The sequence below is a fragment of the Lagenorhynchus albirostris genome, chromosome 5, assembly GCF_949774975.1.
Source record: "Lagenorhynchus albirostris chromosome 5, mLagAlb1.1, whole genome shotgun sequence".
NCBI classification, from domain to species: Eukaryota; Metazoa; Chordata; class Mammalia; order Artiodactyla; family Delphinidae; genus Lagenorhynchus; species Lagenorhynchus albirostris.
In genome coordinates, this window is record NC_083099.1 from 31,754,267 (window position 1) to 31,776,830 (window position 22,564).

At 39.9% G+C, this 22,564-nt stretch overlaps 1 protein-coding gene across 2 annotated transcripts in view; it reads left to right on the top strand.

The window, feature by feature from the left end:
* Positions 1 to 948: 948 nt before the first annotated feature.
* RYK (receptor like tyrosine kinase) overlaps positions 949 to 22,564 on the top strand; it is a 100,733-nt gene continuing 79,117 nt past the window's right edge. For both annotated transcript variants that reach the window (XM_060149814.1, XM_060149815.1), the window contains exon 1: positions 949 to 1,177. In XM_060149814.1, the coding sequence (XP_060005797.1) occupies positions 949 to 1,177 (229 nt within the window). The remainder of the gene's footprint in view (positions 1,178 to 22,564) is intronic.

Consider the following 22,564-nt stretch of genomic DNA (forward strand, 5'->3'; position numbering starts at 1 on the left):
TCTTAACGTCTTTCAGGGACAAGGACTCCCTGGAACAAATGAGGAGATGTACATATCACTTCTCTGTGTGTGCTCAAGCCCACACACAGCACACACTGAGAGGCAGACACACACTTTTGCACACAACTTCATATGCGGGGGGGAGCTGTCAAAGTCCAGCATGGACCACGGGTTGACAGCCCCAAATTCAGGTTGATTATAGAGACGCAAAACGATTATAAAAAATAAAAATTTGTAATGTGTAGGAGGAATAAGGTTAAAGTTTGCAGTTTGCTCAACAAGATCTTCTTGGAAAGTAAAAGTATACAGTATATACCCATCTAAACAGACACAGAAATGTTAATGTTGACCTCCGTTGGTAGGATAAAAGGTATTTTCTCTTTTTCTCTCCAAATAAAAAGCATGTTTCTCTTTTGCCATCAGAGCGGCCGCATCCAGGCATTTCCCTGAATCTGGAAGCCTACTCGGCTGCAGGCGCTGCCCGGGCCTGCCTGCCTGGACCCTCCATCCCGGGCGGGGGTGTGTGTGGTACAGACAATAGACAAGCAAACATCAGGTTGGTGACAACGTGGGGCGGGGACGGGCTCCTTTACAGGGTGACCGGGGAGCCCCTCGCCTTCAGAGAACCTGGAAACCCAAAGCGCTACTCGCCGGGCTCGGGCCCGCACGGAGGAGGCGGTGCGTGCGTGCGCGCTCTCGAGGCGGCGGCGGCGCGCGCACGCGCGCCACCGCGGCCCGCCTCCCGCAGCGGAAGATGCGGCCGAGGAGGCGGCGGCGGCGGCGGCGCGCTCCGGCGGTCTGAAGCGGCGGCAGGGTGCCACGGGCCGGCGGCGCGATGAGCTGGGCGGCCGCCCCCGGCTCGGGGCTGTGAGGGGCTCGGGGCCGGGGGTGGGCGGCGGCGGCGCGGCGGGCGGCCCACGCTTCTCCTCGGCGGCGGCGGCGGTGGCCATGCGCAGGACGGCGCGGCCGGGGCCGCCGGGCCGGGGCCGCCTCCCGTGGACCCGCGGCCTGAGGGCCCCGCCGCCGCCGCTGCTGCTCCTGCTCGCGCTGCTGCCGCTGCTGCTCGCACCAGGCGCCGCCGCCGCCCCTGCCCCGAGGCCGCCGGCGCTGCCTCCCGCGTCCGCCGGGCCCAGCGTAAGCCTCTACCTGAGCGAGGATGAGGTGCGCCGGCTTATCGGTGAGTGGGGCCGCCTGCGCCGGGGTGGGCAGGTAGGGTCGGGCCCCGGTGCTTCCGGCCGCCGGCGGCCCAGTCCGCGCGACCTGGACCGCGGGCGGGCAGGCCCCAGCGCCCCGGGTCGCCTCTGGGCCCCGGCCTTTGCCTGCCTTGCTGGCCGGGAGGTGTGGTCCCTGCCCGGCCCCCGCCCTGGGCCAGCCTTCCGGCCTACCCCGCACGTCGCGGAAAGACCCGGGGACCCCACGGCCCCCGGCGATCTACCCCATTCCAGCCTGCTTACAGCCTCTTTAGCCTTTCACCTTATTCCCTAGAGGCAGACTCTTCTTCCCTGCCGCTCCAAGTTTCTTTGACCTTTCCTCAACGTGTCACTCTAGGGCCCTGGATTTTGGATACTCGAAATCCATGTTTTATTTAGGTTAAATCTGCTGTGGTTTTGATGCCCCAGTAGAGGCCACACTACGGTGCTCATACTTTCTGGTTATCGTAGTTTTTTGTTTTGTTTTGTTTTTAAATGAGAGACAGAGATTGGTTATAAGGGCACTACATGTTCGTGACAGTCTCCAAATCTTGGGACCGATAAGCGTATTTTACAACAGTGAATGAATCTCCAGGTAGCCGACCTTTTAGCTTTTTCAGTACCTTTTTGGTTCTTGTGTTGGAGTTTGGACTGATTCTGAATTTCTGGGCCACTCTTCTACTTAGAATACCTTGTAAGAAAAGGAGAACTTGGCTTTGGGTCAGTTGGTGGTTCTGTGCTACCTAATTAGCTTTGTCATTGGGGAATTAATTAGAAAAATGTGACTTTGTGGATTCTGGAAATGACCCCTTAGAGGAAGTTCTGATAGAAATGGCCCCAAATGGGAAGTCTTTGGTAGTTGCAGATAGCTATACATTCACTTTCTTTTGTGTATTATGGGCCAGAAAACCACATTTTTTTTTCATTTTTATTTCATCTCAGATTTGTGGTGCGTCTAAGTGTTTGAGGGGGAAAATTATTCTTTTAAGCATCCATTAGCTGTCATTTTATTCAATTTTTTTTGTTATAAGACTTTCTTGAGGTCTGCTGAAGTCCACTCAGTGTTAAAATGGAACTGCTTTTAAGCAGGCTGTTTAGACATTGTTAGATATACGGGTTTGTCCCCTTTAACCAAAGAATGCTGTGTTTTTGTAATGTCCTGCCAGTCTATAATCCTCTTTTTAGTCTGGTGGAATTAGCTGAATTTAATTTAGCTAAGTTAAAACAGCAAATTGGATTAGTACTTGAAACAAGACTAAGGTTTAGGAAAAATAATGAATGCTTATAAATTGACTCATAACATTAATTTTAAAAATATTAATGTATTATGCATGGTTTTGTAAAGGTTTTTTGGTTAAAAGCGTGTATATAATTTGTGACTTTGTTTACATATAAGAAACCAATTGAGGTAGGGGACATGGCACAACCAGAGGCTGACATTGATTGAGGCCTGCCATATACTTCCTCCTACATGTTTTATACACATTATTTCCTCTAATTTTCTTGTGACCCAGTGAGATGGATATCATTATTCCTCTTTTAGAGATGAGGAAAGTGAGACTTTAACTTGCTCAAGGTCACACATTTAATAATCTTTTTTTAAAAATAATCAAACATAGTGTTGACATAGGCCACAACAAGTTTCAAATTTCATTGAATGAAATAAAGATATTTATATAGGAGTTTGATTATGGCATAGTGGAAAAGGAGTCATTGCTAATTAATACTTGAAATGATGTATTTGTTACCTGATTGATGAGCATCCAGTTTGTGCCCAGGAGTGAGCTGTTGGGAAGAGGGGAGGGAGGATTTCCTCACTGATCAACCTTGGTCCACCTCTGGGACAAGGGGAACCTTCAGTAGTATTTTCTCTAATGCAAACAGAGTTGACCTGTTACAGTGGGTCTCTTGACTCTCCATCCTGCCAGATCCAGGTCCTCTCCTTCCTTCCATCTTCCTCATCTATTCTGACTTTATTTTTTAGCTGCCCCTGGCTGGGGAAGAACAATTGGGTGGGGCTGAGATGTATACCAGGCATACTGATTTCTCAGAATGCAGTTTCCCACAGGAACTCTTATGCTTATGGTGTTTAAGACTACTTGAAATACTTTGTACCATGTTTTGTATCATTATGGGTTAAATGCCTTCTGAAAGCTGACTTGGGAAACTAACCATCACTTTATAATATTTGTAAGACAATTAATTTGCAATTCCAAGTATGAAACTTATAAATAAAGTTGGTAGTGACATCTTTATAAATTGAACTGATTGTTCTTGACATGAGAATAAGTTGTTTTAATCCAATTCATATATGCTCATAGTTAAAAAAAGAAATCAAATAGTGCTAAAAGACCTCAAATGAAAAAACAGCAGTCTTCTGCCTTTGGCCTTTTTATCCTCCGGGCCCTACTTTCTAGTGGAAGCTACTATCCCAAGCTAGCTCTTTTTTTTTTTCCCCTGTTTTTTTTACTTTTCATATTTTGAAATCAATGTAGAATAAGCATTTCACTTCCTAGTATCATAACTGAGCAGTTGTCCTCTTCTCTTGCCCAAACCCCCCAATATAGTTACATCATTTTTAGTAAAAGCAGCAGTCTGTATTTAGATTATTGTGTATATATTTATATTGTAAATTTTTATTATACATTATTATATGTATACATGTACATATACGTACACACACACACACACACATATATAAACTCACTTGTGAGTTAAATAGTGACCCATGGTTATGTTTTCTTCTCCTGTATGTTATTGTTTTTCCTGGAGCAAATAAACTATAAACTTTTTGAGTCTTTTCTGTATCTATGGCTACAATCTCTCATACACTCCAAGAAATATGTTAAATGCCTTTTGATATTTTTTTTCCAGGTAACACATCAAATCATCTATCACTTTCACTTGGTTTCCTCTTAGAGACTCCCTGCTTTGGAGCATTCCATCCCCTTCTTCCAATCTGGACAGTGGGATTATTTTTCCTGCACATACTGTACCCTTCTCTCCTGTCTTGGAGCCTCTGTTTCCTGGATCTTCTGTCTTCCTTTTTCTTTGTTTGCTTCATTTTGCTAAAGTATATCCTCAGTAGCTTACTGAGAAGGGTTGCATGGGAGGTAAATAATTTGAAGCCTTATATGTCTGAAGGTGTCTATCCTATCCTCATGCTTTATAGGTGATTTGGCTGAATTTAGAATATTAGACAGAAAAAAAAATATTTTCCCGATTTTTGGTGGCATTTTTACAGATTTCTGGCTTTAAGGGTTTCTGATGAAAAATCCAAAATCATTCTGATTCCTTTTTTTCCTTGTGTGTTTTTTTCTTTTTTTTTTTGTTTGGTTGTTGTTGTTTGTTTGTTTTCTGTTTTTTGAGCTTAGGGTCTTTGTCTTTAAAAAAATTCTGTAATTTTATCAGCTTCAGGTGTGGGTCCTTCCTTCTGTTTGTGGTCCTTCTAGTCTTAGTGAGCCCTTTCAATCTAGAGACTCATATCCTTCAGTTTTCAAAAATGTCTGTTACTTCTGATAATTTCCTACCCATCACTTGTTTTGTTTGTTTCTGAGATATCTATTGGTTTGGTTATTGAATCTTCTGGAATTGATCTTCAGATACTCAACGTATGTTGCCTCTTATTTATATCTCTATGTTTGGAGGTGGGAAGAGGGGGAAATTTTCTTAATTTTGTCTTCCAAGCTCTTTTATTTTTAAAATTTTAATGATGATTTTAAATTTTAGAACTCTTTGTTTTCTGTTTCCATTTCCATTTCATTTTATTCTAATTTTATGGATGTATTATCTTCACTTATCTTTGAGGCATGTGTTTGTTGTTTTTAATTTTTTCTGTATGTTTAACATTTTTAAAATATTTCTTCTTCCTCCAATGTGCCTGTTCATTTCAGAGTTCTTTTTCTGTTCATTTAGATAGTATCTGTTGATCCTTGGCTGTCTGTAATTAAGAGTGAGATGCTGAAAAGTTGATTAGGGGAGGGCAAGCTTGTGGGTGGGTAGGTGGGTGGTCTATTGGCCTCCCTTGGAATGTGGGTGAACATTTCATTGGGAGCCCCCCCGCACACACACATATCAGCACCTTCACAGCTTCTTTGGGACTGATCAGTGTCTGCAGAGAAGACACCTGCAGTCTGCTGCCTCTGGTGTGCTTGGTGGTACACCAGCCTCTGTGGTTCAGTTTTTTCAGAAAAACTTTGGGTCTCTTGCTGGACCTGGGGGCCCAACTGCTTTGAATGCCCCTCATCAGAGGCTCCCCCTTTGACAGGCCAGAGCCTCAAGCCAGCCTTTGGTGGCCCTTGTTGCATCCAGGGCTGAGTCCCTCCAGAGGTTCTGAGAGGCAGTGACCACTCCTTCAACTGCTTTCCATCTTGCAAAAGTTTGTTGAAATATATGTTGCATTGTTTTCTTTCCCTTTCTGTGTTTGTGGTTTAATGTCTTTGTGATTTCATTACTGTCATTTTAGAGGATTCCTAGGAGGATGGGGGTAAAGGCAAGTGGTCATTCTACAGTGTGTAAATGGTTGGGCTTTGACTATTGAAGAGCTGGTGATGTGTAGTTTTTTGGTACTAACAGTATTAGGAAGAGTAGTGGTGGTGGTCACAGAAATGGTTGACACTTGAATTTAGAGTGCTGCTGACGTGTGGCAATCTTGCCTGTGTCAGGTACAAAGGTAATCCCTGTTTTGGGTGTGTATTGTTACTTCCATAACATAGATGAGGAAACAGATGTGCAGGAAGTATGTAACTAGCTCATTCCTTGGTAGTAGGGCATGCAGTCTTGATAGAAGTCCATCGGTATAGAGACTCCAAAAGCCTCAGACGTTTTATGTGGCATCCCTGTGTCCCCAGGCCCTGCTTAGGCTGCAGTGTAGGCATCCATTTCTCCATTTTACTGATGAAGACTGATCTGGGGCCCTTTGGGCAGTGAATAGAGGGCCAGGTCTTGACTCAGTCTGGAATCCATATTGCCTCTTTGTCAGCTCTGGAGGAGCTGTGATTAACCAAAATGCTTAAGGACTAGAATCGGCAAGCCTGCTGCCACATGTGCTCATCTGTGGTCTTGATTATTATCTGCATTCTCTCCTGTTCTCTATCTACTTGATAATTCTAATAGCTGAGTTCCCTGGAAGTCCAGAGCTGGTGAAATCAGTCTGTGGCTGGGGCAGTTCTAGGGGGTGTGGGAATAAGATGCTGATGGGTGGGGGGTATGATATAAACTGGTCATGGCAGCGGTGATGGTGGTGATAGGGAATCTGTAGGAGTCAGGGGGACTTCTGAGAATAGACTCCGCCTCATACCAATTAGAAATTCACTTTGGATAACTTGCCTCTCCGTTAAAATAAATATCCTCTGAAAGAGTTAAGCGTTGTTCACATCTTTTTTAAAATCAGTTCAATACTAGTTGAGATCATTGCTCCCCAAATCAGTCCAGTAAAAATTTTTGAAGCCCAACCAAGTACCATATATTGTGGTAGAAAATGGCAATTCAAAATTACTGAATTCCTTTTCTTGAAGAACTCAAAATTTCGTAGGGGAGACTAACAGTTGTATCTACAACTATAACACTGAGATAAGAGTTATACTGCTGATTGATACAAGTTTTTGTGGGAATGATTACTTTTGACTGTAGAAGGAGGGGGAGTGGAGAGGCTTAGGGGCTTTCAGGAATGTGTTCCAGGAAAGGAGACATTTGAGCCTCATCTTGAAGGATGAACTTGAAAGACAGAAAAGAGGAGCATTTCATGTCAGGCAGAGAAAATAGCACGAACAAATCCATAGCTGTATGGAAGCAAATTTGTGTGAATTCAAGGAGTAGGCTAAGGTGAGAAAATTTGGCAAAACCAGGGAGTGGCAGAATATAAAGCTGGGAGGTAGGTTGCAGTTAGGTTAGGAATTTGAAGTTTATTTTATAGGTAATGAGGAACTGTTGAACTTAGGAAAGGAGAGTATACAGATAGGACTGGGTTCTAGAAAAGACAGCTTCGGCCCCAGTGAAAAGGGTGGCTTGAAGACTGAAAAGCTGGATCTGGGAAATGGGACAGAGTCAGCCTTGTGCTGGTAAGAGGAATCAGCTAGGACAGTTGAGGGGCAGTGGGATGGATTTGTGAGGAATTTTCTGGGAGTTTGGCGAAGACTTAGTGGAGGACACCTCAGGGCTAAAGAAGAGGGAGGAGTCACAGAGGAATCTGAGTTTCACATTTGGGCAGCTGAACTGAAGGACTCTTTTTGGGAAATGGTTGAGGAAAAAGAAAGATGAGATGAGCCACTTGTTCCTCTCCTCCCAGCACCTCTCTTCCTCTTCAACCTCAGGCCCAGTGTTTCGGGGAGGGCAGTGAGGGTGTCCTCTCTGCTGGTGTCTGGCATATCCTGCCACTGCCCAGACTTTGAGGAGGTGGGTGCTGGTGGAGGTGGGTTAGCACCTTGCAGCACACTCTTAATCCTGGGCATTTGGGTAGGTTTGGTGGCATTGATGCAGCATTAATTTGAATCCATGTGTTCTTCACTGGGAGAACAAGACTGAGACATTGTGCAATTGTGGGTTTTGAGGTTTTTTTTTCCTTCTTCGTGCTACACATGTGGGAGAACTCTGTCCAGTTATGGCTAACCTGTCCCCTATGAGTCATATCCTGAGTTGACTAGTCAGTTCTGAAGGTGCTGCCTGGAACACTGTTTGGATTTTAAGGATCATTTTAGAAACAAATGAAACATGTGGGTATTTTTTTGAGCATCACAAATTGAGAAGTTCCACAGCATTACTTGTGGGGTTTTAACACAGTTAAATTGAGAAGTTCCACAGCATTACTTGTGGGGTTTTAACACAGTTATGCCAGTGTTCTGAAAAAACTTGCCAGCTATACATACTAAAACAAAACAAAACAAAAACTTGACATGAAGTAGAGCCATTAGCTACTCTGAAATTATATTATGCTTAAAAGTGTGCTTTTTTGTGTTATTGTACATCAAGTACAATGTTTTCTAATCAAGATATTATTAAACAGCTTTCATTTATGTAGGACCTCTAAAAATGTGGTGTGCCAGAACAAAAGTGTGTATTGCTGAATTAAGTAATAAACACTCATTAATTGATTCTACTTAACTATGCCCAGCAAGTGACAGTGCTGAATGGTAGAATATTTCTGAAAAGTAATTTAATAGGTCCCATTCTTGTTCATAAGACAGATATGTTGTGTCTTGTTCATAAATAATGAACATGTTCTTATATAAATGTCTTGCTCTGTGTCAACTATTTCACATATTTTCTTTTATTTTATCAACCACTGGAAGTAGATGGCATTGGCATTTATCTATAGATAAAGCTGAGGCTCTGGGAAATTACAGAATTTGCTGGAGGTCACAGAGATGTCTAGGGCTATATGACTCTAAAGTGCATGCCTTCTCTACTCTGCTGCCTCTGAAAGTTAACAGTTCAGTCTTTATCTAACTAGATCATCTGAGGGGCTTAAACAAAGTACAGATTCCTATACCTACTCTGAGCAATTTGTTTAGGAGATCTGAGATGGGGCCCAGCCAGTGAGATTTTTGAATGGCATGTTGCATGAATTGTAAGATGTACGGCTTTTTCACATTTGAACATCTCTGAAATTGGAACCATTTCACAATCAATGGTGAATCATCAGTTAATTGACAGCTCTTTTTCTTTCTTAGTGGCATCTTAGTGGCACAAAAAATAATGGTGCATTTTAGATTAAATGAAATATAGTATTTTAACAAGGTGATTTTAAAAAAATAATAAATTTATTTATTTATTTTTGGCCATGTTGGGTCTTTGTTGCTGAACGCGGGCTTTCTCTAGTTGTGGCGAGCGGGGGCTACTCTTCATTATGGTGCGCAGGCTTCTCATTGCGGTGGCTTCTCTTGTTGCAGAGCATGGGCTTTAGGTGCGCAGGCTTCAGTAGTTGTGGCACGTGGGCTCAGTAGTTGTGGCTCACGTGCTGTAGAGAGCAGGCTCAGTAGTTTGGCGCACGGGCTTAGTTGCTTCGTGGCATGTGGGATCTTCCCGGCCCAGGGCTCAAACCCGTGTCCCCTGCATTGGCAGGAGGATTCTTAACCACTGCGCCACTAGGGAAGTCCCAATAAGGTGATACTTTGAAGGAGACAGACATAATTTGCCACCTTTCCTTTTTTTTGGGTACCTGTCACGACTTTCTTTCAGAGTTGTAAAATTCACTGGTGGTAAATTATTTACTTGTGGTAATGGCTGTGTAGTAATGTCCTTGCAGGGTAGGCAAATGATGGCAGTGAGATATTACCATTAGGTTTAAGAGCAATGGCAACTCACTTTTCAGCTAGGAAGTTGCTGGCAAGAGAAATATCAGTGGTTCTCAACCTTATTTTGTGAAAGCCTTAGGACCTTTTGCTAGACAAGGGTGTGGATCCCACACATATTAAGTTTTGCACACTGTGATGGGGGTTCTTAGACTTTGAGGACCTTACAGGGCCCCCTGATGAAAGCTTATGGGTACACCTGAATCCCTCAAAAGCTGGTTCTGGAAGGGGGCATCTATTAACATTCTATATTTCATCCTAGGATTCTTTGACCTCCTACGTGATTTTCTTTCCTTCTAGTTTTATTGAGATTTAATTGACATAAAGCACTGTGTAAGTTTAAGGTGTCCAGCATAATGATTTGACTTACATACATCATGAAATAATTAACCACAGTAGGTTTAGTGAACACCATCATCTCATATAGATAAAATATTAAAGAGAAAAAAAATTTCATTCCTTGTGATGAGAACTCTTAGATTTCCTCTCTTAACAGTGTTCATATATAACATACAGCAGTGTTAATTATCTTTATCATGTACATTATATCCCTAGTACTTATTTATCTTATAACTGAAAGTTTGTACTCTTTGATTACCTTCATCCAACTCCCCCTGCCGCCTGAATTAAAAAAAAAATTTTGCATACATTAAGGTTTATTCTGTTGTAGTTATATGGGTTTTGACAAATGCATCCAGTATAGTATCATATAGAATAATTTTGCAGCCCTAATAAGTCCCCTGTGAAGGGGGGCATTTATATTTATTAATACCTTTCCTTATATTTTAAATGTTTGCTTTTAAAAATGTATTTATTATGTAAAATTTCAAACATTCAAAAGTAGACAGAATAGTATAATGAACCTCTGTGTATCCATCATCCTGCTTCAACAATTATCAGCTCATGGCCAGTTCTGTTTGGTCTATACTTCTCCACTCCCCAATCTGCTCCCTTGTCCTACTCCCCCTCATCTTCTGCTTGGATTATTTTGAAGCAAACTCAGACATAAAATTTTGTAAAAAATTTTTTGATATGTATCTCTAAAAGATAGGAATTCTTTAAAATTTTGAAATAACTATTATCACACCTAAGAAATTAATAGTAATTCATAAATACCAAATATCTAGGCTTAGATCTTCCTGATTTCTAAATGAATGTTTATGTAGAGACTCTTGCCTGCCACCTGTTTCTTCCCTTGTCCCTGCTCCCCACCGTACCACCGTTTAGTTCCTTTGGTGCCAAGCTTTTTTCACCCTAGGGTCTGCATTCGATGGTTGCTCTGCCTTATGTACTTTTCCTAGATCTTTACATGGCTAGAGCCTTCTAGATCTTAGCTTAATGTTACTTCCTCAGAGAGCCTTGCCTTCCTAGGGTTGACCCTCAGTGCCACTCTGTTCTGTCACCCTGTTTTCTTTTCCTTTTTTTTTTTTAATTAATTAATTTGTGGCTACATTGGTCTTCGTTGTTGCATGCGGCCTTTCTCTAGTTGCGGTGAGCAGGGGCTACTCTTCGTTGCGGTGCGCAGGCTTATCATTGAGGTGGCTTCTCTTGTTTCAGAGCACGGGCTCTAGGCACACGGGCTTCAGTAGTTGTGGCACACAGGCTCAGTAGTTATGGCTCGCGGGCTCTAGAGTGCAGGCTCAGTAGTCGCGGTGCATGGGCTTAGTTGCTCCGCGGCATGTGAGATCTTCCCGGACCAGGCCTTGAACCCATGTCCCCTGCATTGGCAGGCGGATTCTTAACCACTGTGCCACCAGGGAAGCCCCCATCCTGTTTTCTTTTAAGTACCTGATACTTTTGTTGTTTCCATCTCGCTCTGTAGGAAGGCTAATTCTGTTTGAGTAGAGACCTTTTATATTGTTCCACTCTGTATGCCCAGCACCTAAATCAGTACCTGGCATATAGTAGGATATTCAGTAAAAGTTCAGTGAATGAATAAATGAATGAATCATATTTTCTTTTTGTTTTTTTGGATTCACTATCTTGTGCCTTACTGGGGTCATCATTCTCTTGATCATTTCCCATTGCCCGCTAAGTTATTATCCAAAAGGGGATTGGCCTGAACTTATGAATGTAAGTTTAAATAAATTAGTTTTAATAGCTTATTTCCTTTGAAGTTGCCTGATTTTCCCAAGTCTCTGTCCCCTGAACCCCCCCTTTGGGTAAGGTGCCCCCCATCTTGGCTTCCATAGCTCTATACCATGTACAAACACATCTGTATCACTGTACCCATCATGTTCTATAGTTTCCCTACTGATTAAGGCTACCTCATGGCTTGGCACATAGCTGTCTCTCAGCAGACTGCTGGTCCACACTACAGTTGAAGGATGTAAAATATTCAAGAGAGATTCCGGAAAAATAATTAAAAACCAGAAAACAATTTCTAATCTTTCCTTCTGAAATGCTAACCTGCTGTTAATCCTAGCCAGTGTATTTTTTCATCTCGTACATTGTAGTTTTCATCTCTAGAAATTTGATTTGGGTCTTTTTATATCTTCCATGTCTCTACTTAACTTTTTGTGGGGTACAGTTACAATAGTTGTTTTAATGTCTGCTGATTCTAACATCTGCCAGTTCTGGGTTGGTTTCAGTTGATCTGTCATCTGTCTGTCTATCTACTTATTTTGCTTTTTTACATGCCTGGTAGTTTTTGACTAGATGGCAGACATTATGAATTTTACCCTGTTGGGTGCTGGATATTTTTGTATTCCTGTAATTATTCTTACATTTTGTTCTGGGACCAGTTAAGTTACTTGGAAGCAGTTTGATCTTTTCAGGTCTTGCTTTTAAGACTTGTTAGATAAGACAGGAGCAGTGCTCAGTGTAGGTCCAATTATTCCCCACTACTGAGTCAAGACCCTTCCGTGTACTTTCTCCATTGACCTGTGACTCATGAGGTTTTCCAGTCTGGCTGGTGGGAATAGGTGATATTCCAAAATGTATGAAGTGCTATGCACTGTTAACCTTTTATTTTTTCTCTGCCCTTGTGTAACTTCCTTATGCATGGTCAGTACTCAGCTGAAGGCTCGAGGGGCAACCCTCTGCAGATCTTGGAAATTCTCTCTCTGTGTAGCTCTCTGTTCTCTGGTACTTTGTCCTACATACTCTAGCTGTCTTTGTCTTTCTGAACTCTCATATATTTTGTCTGTTTTTTGATAATTTCAGACGAGAGGGTTAATCTTGTCCTGTTACTCTATCTTGTCCATAAGTGGAAATGACCAAGGATTATCTTTTTGATTGTTTGCATCTTTTCTAAAGTTGTTTAACTCCTTAGATTATTTGTTAAAGGAGAGAATTTAGTCTAATTTCAAGAAAAAGCACTAAGGTTGTATACCTACGCATACGTGCACATGTGCACAAATGTGGGTTTATACTAGCTAACATGGTGTGAGAAAATATTGGATTTGGAATCTGCATATTTGAGTTTTAAGTCCATCTCCTCCTTCTGTTATATGTGGGTAGGCAAGTAATTAATGTTTCTGAGTGTTGGTTTCCTCATATATGAGATGTATAGCAGGATGTCTGTTATCATATTGCCATAATGTATATGAAAATGCTACATAATCCTCAAAATAATTTATTTTAGTTATTGGTGGGGGATTTGTATGTTTTTGGATAAAAACTCAAATCATAGAATGTTAGAAAGAGAGGTCACTTAGACATCACCTGGTTGATTGCCTTGGGTAGCAACATTTATCACTCGCTGAGCAATTACTTATTGAATGTACAATAGGCCTTATTTTAGGGGCTTGACATGTTTTGGTGAATAAAGCAGATATAGATCCCTGGTCTCATGGCACTAACTTCTTGCGGAGAGCTAAGTGACTTGCCTTAGAAAAGAATTCAGGTAGCTTTGGAACTTGACTCCAAGTTAGCACTTGGAGTTGCTGGGAGGGAGAAACGATGTTTGTGAGTTCTCCATTGTGCTTTGAGCCCCTGGCCATAATAGCCAACTCTAAGTTACTAATGGCCTCTACGGCTGACTGAGAGTGTGTGCTCCTATTAGGAGTTGGCTATGAAAGAAATTGAATGGTGGTTATGTCAAACTGTGAGTAAATTACTCCATGTCTACTCTAGAGCTGTACTTGCAATGTATGCATGAGCTTGGTGAGATCATTTTCTTCTTTAAATAGTGCAGGAACCAATAATAAATTAGTTTCCAGAGTATCATTTTACCAGATACTAGAACATTCTCACGCTATGGCAGGGCATGCTTCATATTTTATGTTATAGTGCTAGAGATTATGGGTTACGTTTTTGTTACTATTCTTACATAGGAATTGGGGAGCACCTTTAACATCTCTGCAGTTGTGGTACAAATCACATCTTTGGGGGAGTTCTTTTATGGATTTTTTTTTTTAAGATGACAGCTATATTAATTGGATGTGAAATCTTGTTCCCTGATCCTGTGTTTTAGTGTCAGCCCTCTATAATTTCTTATCCATCTGCTGTAGTATTTTCAGATGGGGAAGGTGACGGTATTATTTGAGTCATCCATTTGAAATGAAAAGTGACAACACTCGTGAAGAGAAAAAAAAGTGACCACACTCTCCCTTTGATTCCACACAACTTCTCTCAAAGGTCATATCATCACAGGTACTAGAGAGGCAAACCTGAGCACAGCATTTGTGATGGAGAGCTTTGGGTTTCCATTTTCAGGGATCACTGAATTACAGTCAAAGTTATGTACTGAAATGGAAGACACGGGAGGGGAGATGCTTGGTGCTGGAATAGTTGTATCCTGGAGCCTGATCTGTTAAAGCAGTGGCAACTAATAGCCATTCCAGTGGATTGTTTTAAGTGAGCTGTTGATTTTGATCACACATCATGTACTCTTCCTAAAGTGGCAGAGTGAGGAAAGGTGCTCAGTGATTGCAGATGCTGGCTTTTCTTTGAGAGGATCAGGAGGTTCCCTTTCTTGGTGCTGACCCCCTAGCCACTTCTTAGGGACCAAAGGATGGACCGCTTGCCTTTCCTTTGAGGAGGCCAGTTTTAGGCATGGGATGAGGAGGCAGCCTGTAGGAAGGGGGTGGAGGGAAGGGGCATGTTTACTTTGTCTTCCATTGTTGATGTCTTCTTTCTCTTAAAAGCTCACTTTAATTCTTTTTATACTCTCTGTGTGTACATGTGTACTCTCAGCCCACTTCTATCCAGACATTTATGGTTGCAGGAGAAATGTAGGAGGAAAATCTGAATGGGCAGAGATCACATGAAACATCTCATTTAATCTACAAGAATATCGTTTAAACAGCTATGGGGATTGAAGATTTATGTGCTTTTTCATTTTTAATTATGAAGATAGGATGCCCCTTTCCTATAGTCTAACATTTGTAAATTCCCTTCTTATGATGTAGTTAAATATTAGGTCTCAGCTAATTTTCTAGGTATAATTCGACTATAGCTAGGTTTATGAGATTTTGATGGACAAATTGTTACTTTATTGTATTTATTTCAGTTTGTTAGTTTCCATAAACCAGGAAAATTTGAAGTAAGAGCTCTGTATTTATTTAATTTCAGCATTGATTAAAATACAGAGTATTTACTGGTTTCATACGTAGTAAGTGATTTTGGCTTTTTTCCTCTGGCTTGTATACCACACTGTCCTCAGAACCTAGAAGATTATTTTGACTAAGTAAATTTTTAACTTAAGCTTTGACTAGCATTTGGAAACCATTGATGATATCATAGAATAATAGAGTTTTGGCTGACATTTGGAAACCATGGATGATATCATAGAATAATAGAATTTTGGGGCTGAGGAGGGACTTTAACTTTATCTGGTTTAACTCCCTTGTTTTATAGTTGAGAAAATTGATGCCTGGAGAAGGTGGTTAAATAATTGATTGCCAAAGGTCACTCAGCTGCTCATTAGCAAAAACTCTGCTATAGTTCTGTTTCTACATCACTTGTTTTTCTACCTTAACTGATTCCTGATGTTTTCTTTAAAACATCATTTCCCTTAAAATTTATCTTTGATGTAGTTGATTTTTATCTACAGCCAGCCATTCATGCATCTAACATTTGAGTACCTACAAATAACCTAAGACCCCAGCCTTGCTTGTGAGGTGCAAGGTAGTGGGGAAGACAGACGTGTGAACAGCTCCTGGAATGTATTTTGTTTTGTGCTGTAAGGTGGCTCTTTTTTAAAGGGAGGTGGTTTGGTCATTGACACTAATTGACCATTGTTGTGGCCTTAGGAATCCAATAGTTAACTTTTAAAATCGTTTAGAATAATTTTTAAACTATTGTGTTATTTGAACTTGAGCTACACAGGCCAGGTCATATAGAACACAGGCCTTGAATTAGGCTTGAGCTTTTTTAAATATTGTTTAGAGGAAAATGAATATTCCTTGATGGCTGTTGAGAGTTTTGCAGAAATAACTTTGGATTTTCAGCTTGGAATTTGAGTTGTTTAAAAATAACTTATGAATAAATGTCATATTTTCTAACAATAGAGTAACATTCCTACTTTGCTGGAATTGGCAGTGAGAAATTTAAGTCTGATTATTATAGGCGAAGAACTGAAATGTTTTTCATCTTAGGTTCGAAGAGAAAACCTCTATACATTCTAATAACAAAAGGCTACCTCTTTAATCCAGGGCTGTTCGCCCTTGTTCCTGCCTGCTTTCCCGCAGAGCCCCTTTCTACCTTCCACCCACTCTAGTTCCCCAGCTCTGTCCTCTGTTCTGCTGGGCCTTTCAGTTTTATCTTGTAGAGCTCCAGTTTTGTTTTGAGGTCTCCTCTGACTCTTTCATACTGCTGCTTTATCTCTTCAGCTTAACTGAAACCTGCTTTCTTCTTGTGAGTGATATTTTCCTCATAATACTTTCTAGTCACTGGAAGTCAGTTTTAGTACACTCCCTCTCCATTCATTGGGCAGGGGTCAGCTTTTTTTCTTTTCTTCTTTAAAAATAATAACTTATTGGGTGAAATTCACATGACATAAAATTAACCATTGTAAAGTGAACAAATTATTCAGTGACATTGAGTACATATACCATGTTGTGCGACCACCAACCCTGTCTAGTTCCAAAATATTTCCATTGCTCCAGAGTAAAACTCCTCACCCGTTAAGCAGTTTTTTCTCACCTCCCTCTTCCCCCAGCCTCTGGCAACCACCAATTTGTTTTCTATTTCTGTGGATTTATCTATCCTGGATATTTTATATAAATGGACTAATACAATATGAGACCTTTTCTATCGGCTTCTTTTATTTAGCATAATGTTTTGGGGGTTCATTCACATTGTAGCATGTATCAATACTTCACTCCTTTTTGTGACTGAATAGTATTCCATTTCTATGTATATACCACAGTTTGTTTCTTCATTCATCTGTTGATGGACATTTGGGCTGTTTTCACATCTTTACTATTGTGAATAATGCTTCTATGAACATGTGTGTTAAGTACTTGAGTACCTGTTTTCAGTTTTGGATATATACCTAGGAGTGGAATTGTGGGTCATGTGGTAATTCCATGTTTAACTTTTTGAGGAACCACCAAACTTTTTTATAGTGGCTGAGCCGTTTTGCAGTCCCACCAGCAATGTACAGAAGTTCCAATTTTTCCATGTCCTTGCTAACCCTTGCTGTTTTCTGCTTGTTTGTTTGTTTTTTAATTAATGCTATCCTAGTAAGTATAAAGTTTTACCTCATTGTGGTTTTGATTTGTATTTCCCTTATGACTGCTGGTGTTCATGTGTTTGTTGGCTATTTGTGTGTCTTCTTTGGAGAAATGTCTTTTCAAGTCCCTTGCCCATTTTTAAATTGTCTTTCTGTTGTTGAGTTGTAAGAGTTCTTTATATATTGTGGATACTAGACCCTTATCAAATACATAACTTGCAATATTTTCCTCCATTTTCTAGGTTGTCTTCACCTTGATAATGACTTTCAATATGCAGGGTTTTTTAAAATTTTTTAACATCTTTATTGGAGTATAATTGCTTTACAATGGTGTGTTAGTTTCTGCTTTAAAACAAAGTGAATCATCTATACATATACATATATCACCATCTCTCTTCCCTCTTGCGTCTCCCTCCCTCCCACCCTCCCTATCCCACCCCTCTAGGTGGTCAAAAAGCACCAAGCTGATCTCCCTGTGCTATGTGGCTGCTTCCCAGTAGCTATCTGTTTTACATTTGGTAGTGTATATATGTCCATGCCACGCTCTCACTTTGTCCCAGCTTACCCTTCCCCCTCCCCATGTCCTCAAGTCCATTCTCTAGTAGGTCTGCGTCTTTATTCCTGTCCAGCCCCTAGGTTCTTCATAACCATTTTCTTTTTTGTTTTTTAGATTCCATATATGTGTGTTAGCATGTGGTATTTGTTTTTCTCTTTCTGACTTACTTCACTCTGTATGACAGACTCTAGGTCCATCCACCTCACTACAAATAACTCAATTTCGTTTCTTTTTATGGCTGAGTAATATTCCATTGTATATATGTGCCACATGTTCTTTATCCATTCATCTGTCGATGGATACTGAGGTTGCTTCCATGTCCTGGCTATTGTAAATAGAGCTGCAATGAACATTGTTGTACATGACTCTTTGAATTATGGTTTTCTCAGGGTATATGCCGAGTAGTGGGATTGCTGGGGCATATGGTAGTTCTATTTTTAGTTTTTTAAGGAACCTCCATACTGTTCTCTATAGTGGCTATATCAATTTACATTCCCACCAACAGTGTAAGAGGGTTCCCTTTTCTCCATACCCTCTTCAGCATTTATTGTTTGTAGATTTTTTGATGATGGCCATTCTGACTGGTGTGAGGTGATACCTCATTGTAGATTTGCATTTCTCTAATGATTTATGATGTTGAGCATCCTTTCATGTGTTTGTTGGCGATCTGTATATCTTCTGTGGAGAAATGTCTGTTTAGTTCTTCTGCCCATTTTTGGATTGGGTTGTTTGTTTTTTTGATATTGAGCTGCATGAGCTGCTTGTAAATTTTGGAGATTAAGCCCTTGTCAGTTGCTTTGTTTGCAAATATTTTCTCCCATTCTGAAGGTTGTCTTTTCGTCTTGTTTATGTTTTCCTTTGTTGTGCAAAAGCTTTTAAGTTTCATTAGGTCCCATTTGTTTACTTTTGTTTTCATTTCCATTTCTCTAGGAGGTGGGTCAAAAAGGATCTTGCTGTGATTTATGTCACAGAGTGTTCTTCCTATGCTTTCCTTTAAGAGTTTTACAGTGTCTGGTCTTACATTTAGGTCTTTAATCCATTTTGAGTTTATTTTTGTGTATGGTGTTAGGGAGTGTTCTAATTTTATGAAGTCCAGTTTATCTAGTTTTCTTCTGTTGCTCTTGCTTTTAGTCACATATCTAAGGATCCATTGCTAAATCCAAGGTCATGAAAATTTATCCCTGTTTTCTTCTAAGAGTTTTATAGTTTTAGGTCTTATATTTGTGTTGTTGATATATTTTGAATTAGTTTTTGTATATGGTGTGAGGTAGGGGTCTAATTTTCATTCTTTTTGCATGTGGATATCCAGTTGTCCCAGCACTATTTGTTGAAGAGGCTGTTCTTTCCCTATTAAGTGGTCTTGGCGCTCTTGTCAGAAATCAGTCGGCTAGGGACTTGCCTGGTGGTCCAGTGGTTAAGGCTCCATGCTCCCAATGCAGGGGTTCAATCCCTGGTCAGGGAGCTAGATCCTTCATGCCGCAACTAGAGTCCACATGCCGCAACTAAAAAAAAAAAAAAAAAAGATCCCACACGGCTCAACTAAAGATGCCGCAACTGAAGATCCTGTGTGCCACAACTGAAACCCAGCGCAGCCAAATAAATAATTATTTTTAAAAAATCAGTTGGCTAGGAATATATAGGCTTATTTGTGCACTCTCAGTTCTATTTCATCAATTTAGCTGTCTATCACTATGCCAGTACCACACTGTTTTGGTTTCTGTGGCTTTGTGGTAAGTTTTGAAATTGGAAAGTGTGACTCAACTATGTTCTGTTTCAAGACTGTTGAGGCTGTTGGAGGCCACTTGCAATTCCATATTAATTTGAGAATCTGCCTTTCCATTTCTGCAAAAAAAGGGGTTAGAATTTTGATAGGGATTGCACTGATATATCCATTTGGGTAGTATTTTGACCTTAACATTAGTAATAGTGAGTCTTCCAATCCATGAAGATGGGATGTCTTTCCATTTATTTAGGTCTTCCTTAATTTTAGCAATGTTTTGTAGTTTTCAGCGGATAAACCTTTTATCTCCTTGTTTAAAGTTATCGTTAGGTATTTTATTCTTTTGCGTGCTATTATAAATGGAGTTGTTTTCTTAATTTCCTTTTTGGATTGTTTATTAAGGGACCAGCTTTTATCATGCATTATATCCTTTCTTTCTTACTTTGATTTTTGATTGTTTTGCCCCAGGACACTGACTCAGCATCCTCGTCTGTTGAGGTTTATTGATACTTGTATGACCTTTGACCCATTAGAGTTGTTGCAGCCACTCAGTTGCAAGATGATCCTCAGTGACTATACCCTGACTTGCTTTCATTATTTCCCTCCCTTTATCCCAAAGGATATTAAAATCTACTGTGATTTTTTTTTTTTTTCCTCAGCTGTTACTCCTTTGACCATGCTGGTGTCCTGGTTCTCAGGTCTCTTTTCTAAATAAGGCACTCATTGAAATGGACACTTTGGACTTGGTCCTGTTCTCAGCCCTTGGAACTTCCTTGTTCTGATCAGGACACCCCAACCTACTTTCTCAGTCACTCCCCTCTACCAGGCTCTGTTTCCTGGTCTCTTAAAGAGTTACCCTTTTCCTGTCTTGTGCCCAGCTGGCTCAATATAGCATTGCTGAATAAACTGTTTCCCTCATTGCCTCTCTAACCATTCCTCGCTGCCCGCTTCTCTGTGGAGGCTACCACACCACTCCCAGACAATGATAAGCCTTGCTGTCTACTACCCCTGCTTTGAGATTGCATTTAATTGTTATTGTCATATTTGAAACACTAATAATTAGAAGCAATTAGAAAGAAGTAGATTATCTAGATTCTGTCTTCATTGTCTTTCACTTTTACTTAAAAATTGTTTTGAGCGTCATGGGGAAGGAAAGAAAAAAGATTACATTCAGAAATAAATGTATGATAGTCTCTACAGATTTCATCTTTTTCTAAAAATCAATTTGTTTAAAATTCTTTTTATTTTATTAATTTTATTTCCTGATTATCAGAGTAAAAACATACTGATGGGCCATTTGGAAAGTGTACAGGACCATAAAGAAGAAGAAAAGTATATGTTATTTAACCGTGCATTGGCAGTCTTTGGTAAATATCTTTCCAGTATTTTTTTCCATGTTCTCATTTTTCTTTATGTAGTTGAAATCTTAGAACATGGGTAACTCTTTGATATAGATGGTACTTCACAATCTATTATGTTATGTTTTCCCTCACTCTCTGTCTTCTTACCTGTGGTCAGATTGTGACCTATACATTTTCTACTTTATGAAATTGACTGTGCTTTTCATTATAGCTGATCACTTTTTCTAAATCTCTTATTGATGCTTTGAAAGAATTGAATTTCCTTTAGAGTATGGTCTTGGTGTGTCTGCATGTCCACTCATCCGTATTAATTATGGATGGAGATACACGTATCAACATGCTAAGATCAGACTGATAGTTTTGTACCATGATTATACTTACATTGGGTTCTCTTCATATTTCTATTATTTTGGGAAGATTTTACTTACATTGGGTTCTCTTTGCATTTCTAATATTTGGGGAATTTTTTGGACTCCTTACATTTCATTTAGAGTTATATTCATGATGATTATACTTGAATTATTATGTATTATGTAAACCTCAGTGTAAAATGATTACCTCACGTTAGAAATAAAAGTGTTATTAACCTTTCAGTATGTTTTGGAGTAGCTTTTTTGGGGAAGGATATATAATTGGTGTATTTTTTGAGAATCTGTTGTCTTCACATATGATGAGAATTTGTCTGGGAATGTAATTCTTGGCCCGCTTCTGATTTCCCTGAAACCTATAGCTTTACTGCCTTCTCTGTCGTCTTCAGGATTTCCCATGTTATCCTTATTCAGACAGTGAGCATGCGTAGTCCAGGGATTTTCTTCTCCTTTCAGCCCCATTGTCACTGTTTCATGGTGAAGTTCTTTCCGAGCTTTGAACTTTTCACTATGAGCTTTTCAGTTCGTAGTACTTTGCCAGATTTTACCTTTTGGTTGGGTATTTTAAGGGAAAGTTGAAGGAAGATGTTTTAGTCATTAGTAAATTATTATTACTAGTGTTAATCTTGATATATCAAAGATATTATCTTTACCAATGTGATTTTTTAAAACTGAAATTTGTTGTTTGAGGGCTTTCTCTCTAGCTTTTACTGGCCTTCATGGATTACTCTAGGCAGTAATTGGGTTTTTGCTCAGTGCATTGCTGTAGCTGTATGCATATTTCTTTAAACATGTTTTTGAAAACTAATTTTTATTTTTCCCAGTTTAACTTAACTTTCATAGGAAATTTAAGAAAAGAATAAAAGCATAACCCATAAGCCACCATTTATAATCAATCACTTCATATTTTTTGGTATTTCCTTTCTTTTTTGAGAAATGGAACACACACATTGTACGTATACATGTACAGGGTTTTTTTAAATGCAGGTCCTCTTTTTTTTTAACCTTTTTATAAATTGAAGTATAGTTAATTTACAATGTTGTGTTGGTTTCAGGTGTATAGCAAAGTGATTCAGTTATATATATAACTGAATATATATTCTGAATGTATATGTATTCTTTTTCAGATTCTTTTTCCATTATAGGTTATTACAAGATACTGAATGTAGTTTGCTATGCTATACAATAGGTCCTTGTTGTTTATTTATCTTATATATAGTAGTGTGTATATGTTAATCCCAAATTCTTAATTTATCTCCACCCCCATCCCCTTTGGTAACCATAAGTTTGTTTTCTATGTCTGAGTCTATTTGTTTTGTAAATAAGTTCATTTGTATCACATATGAGTGATATCATATAATATTTGTCTTTGTCTGGCTTACTTCACTTAATATGATAATCTCTGGGTCCATCCATGTTGCTGCAAATGGCATTATTTCATTCTTTTTTATGGCTGGGTA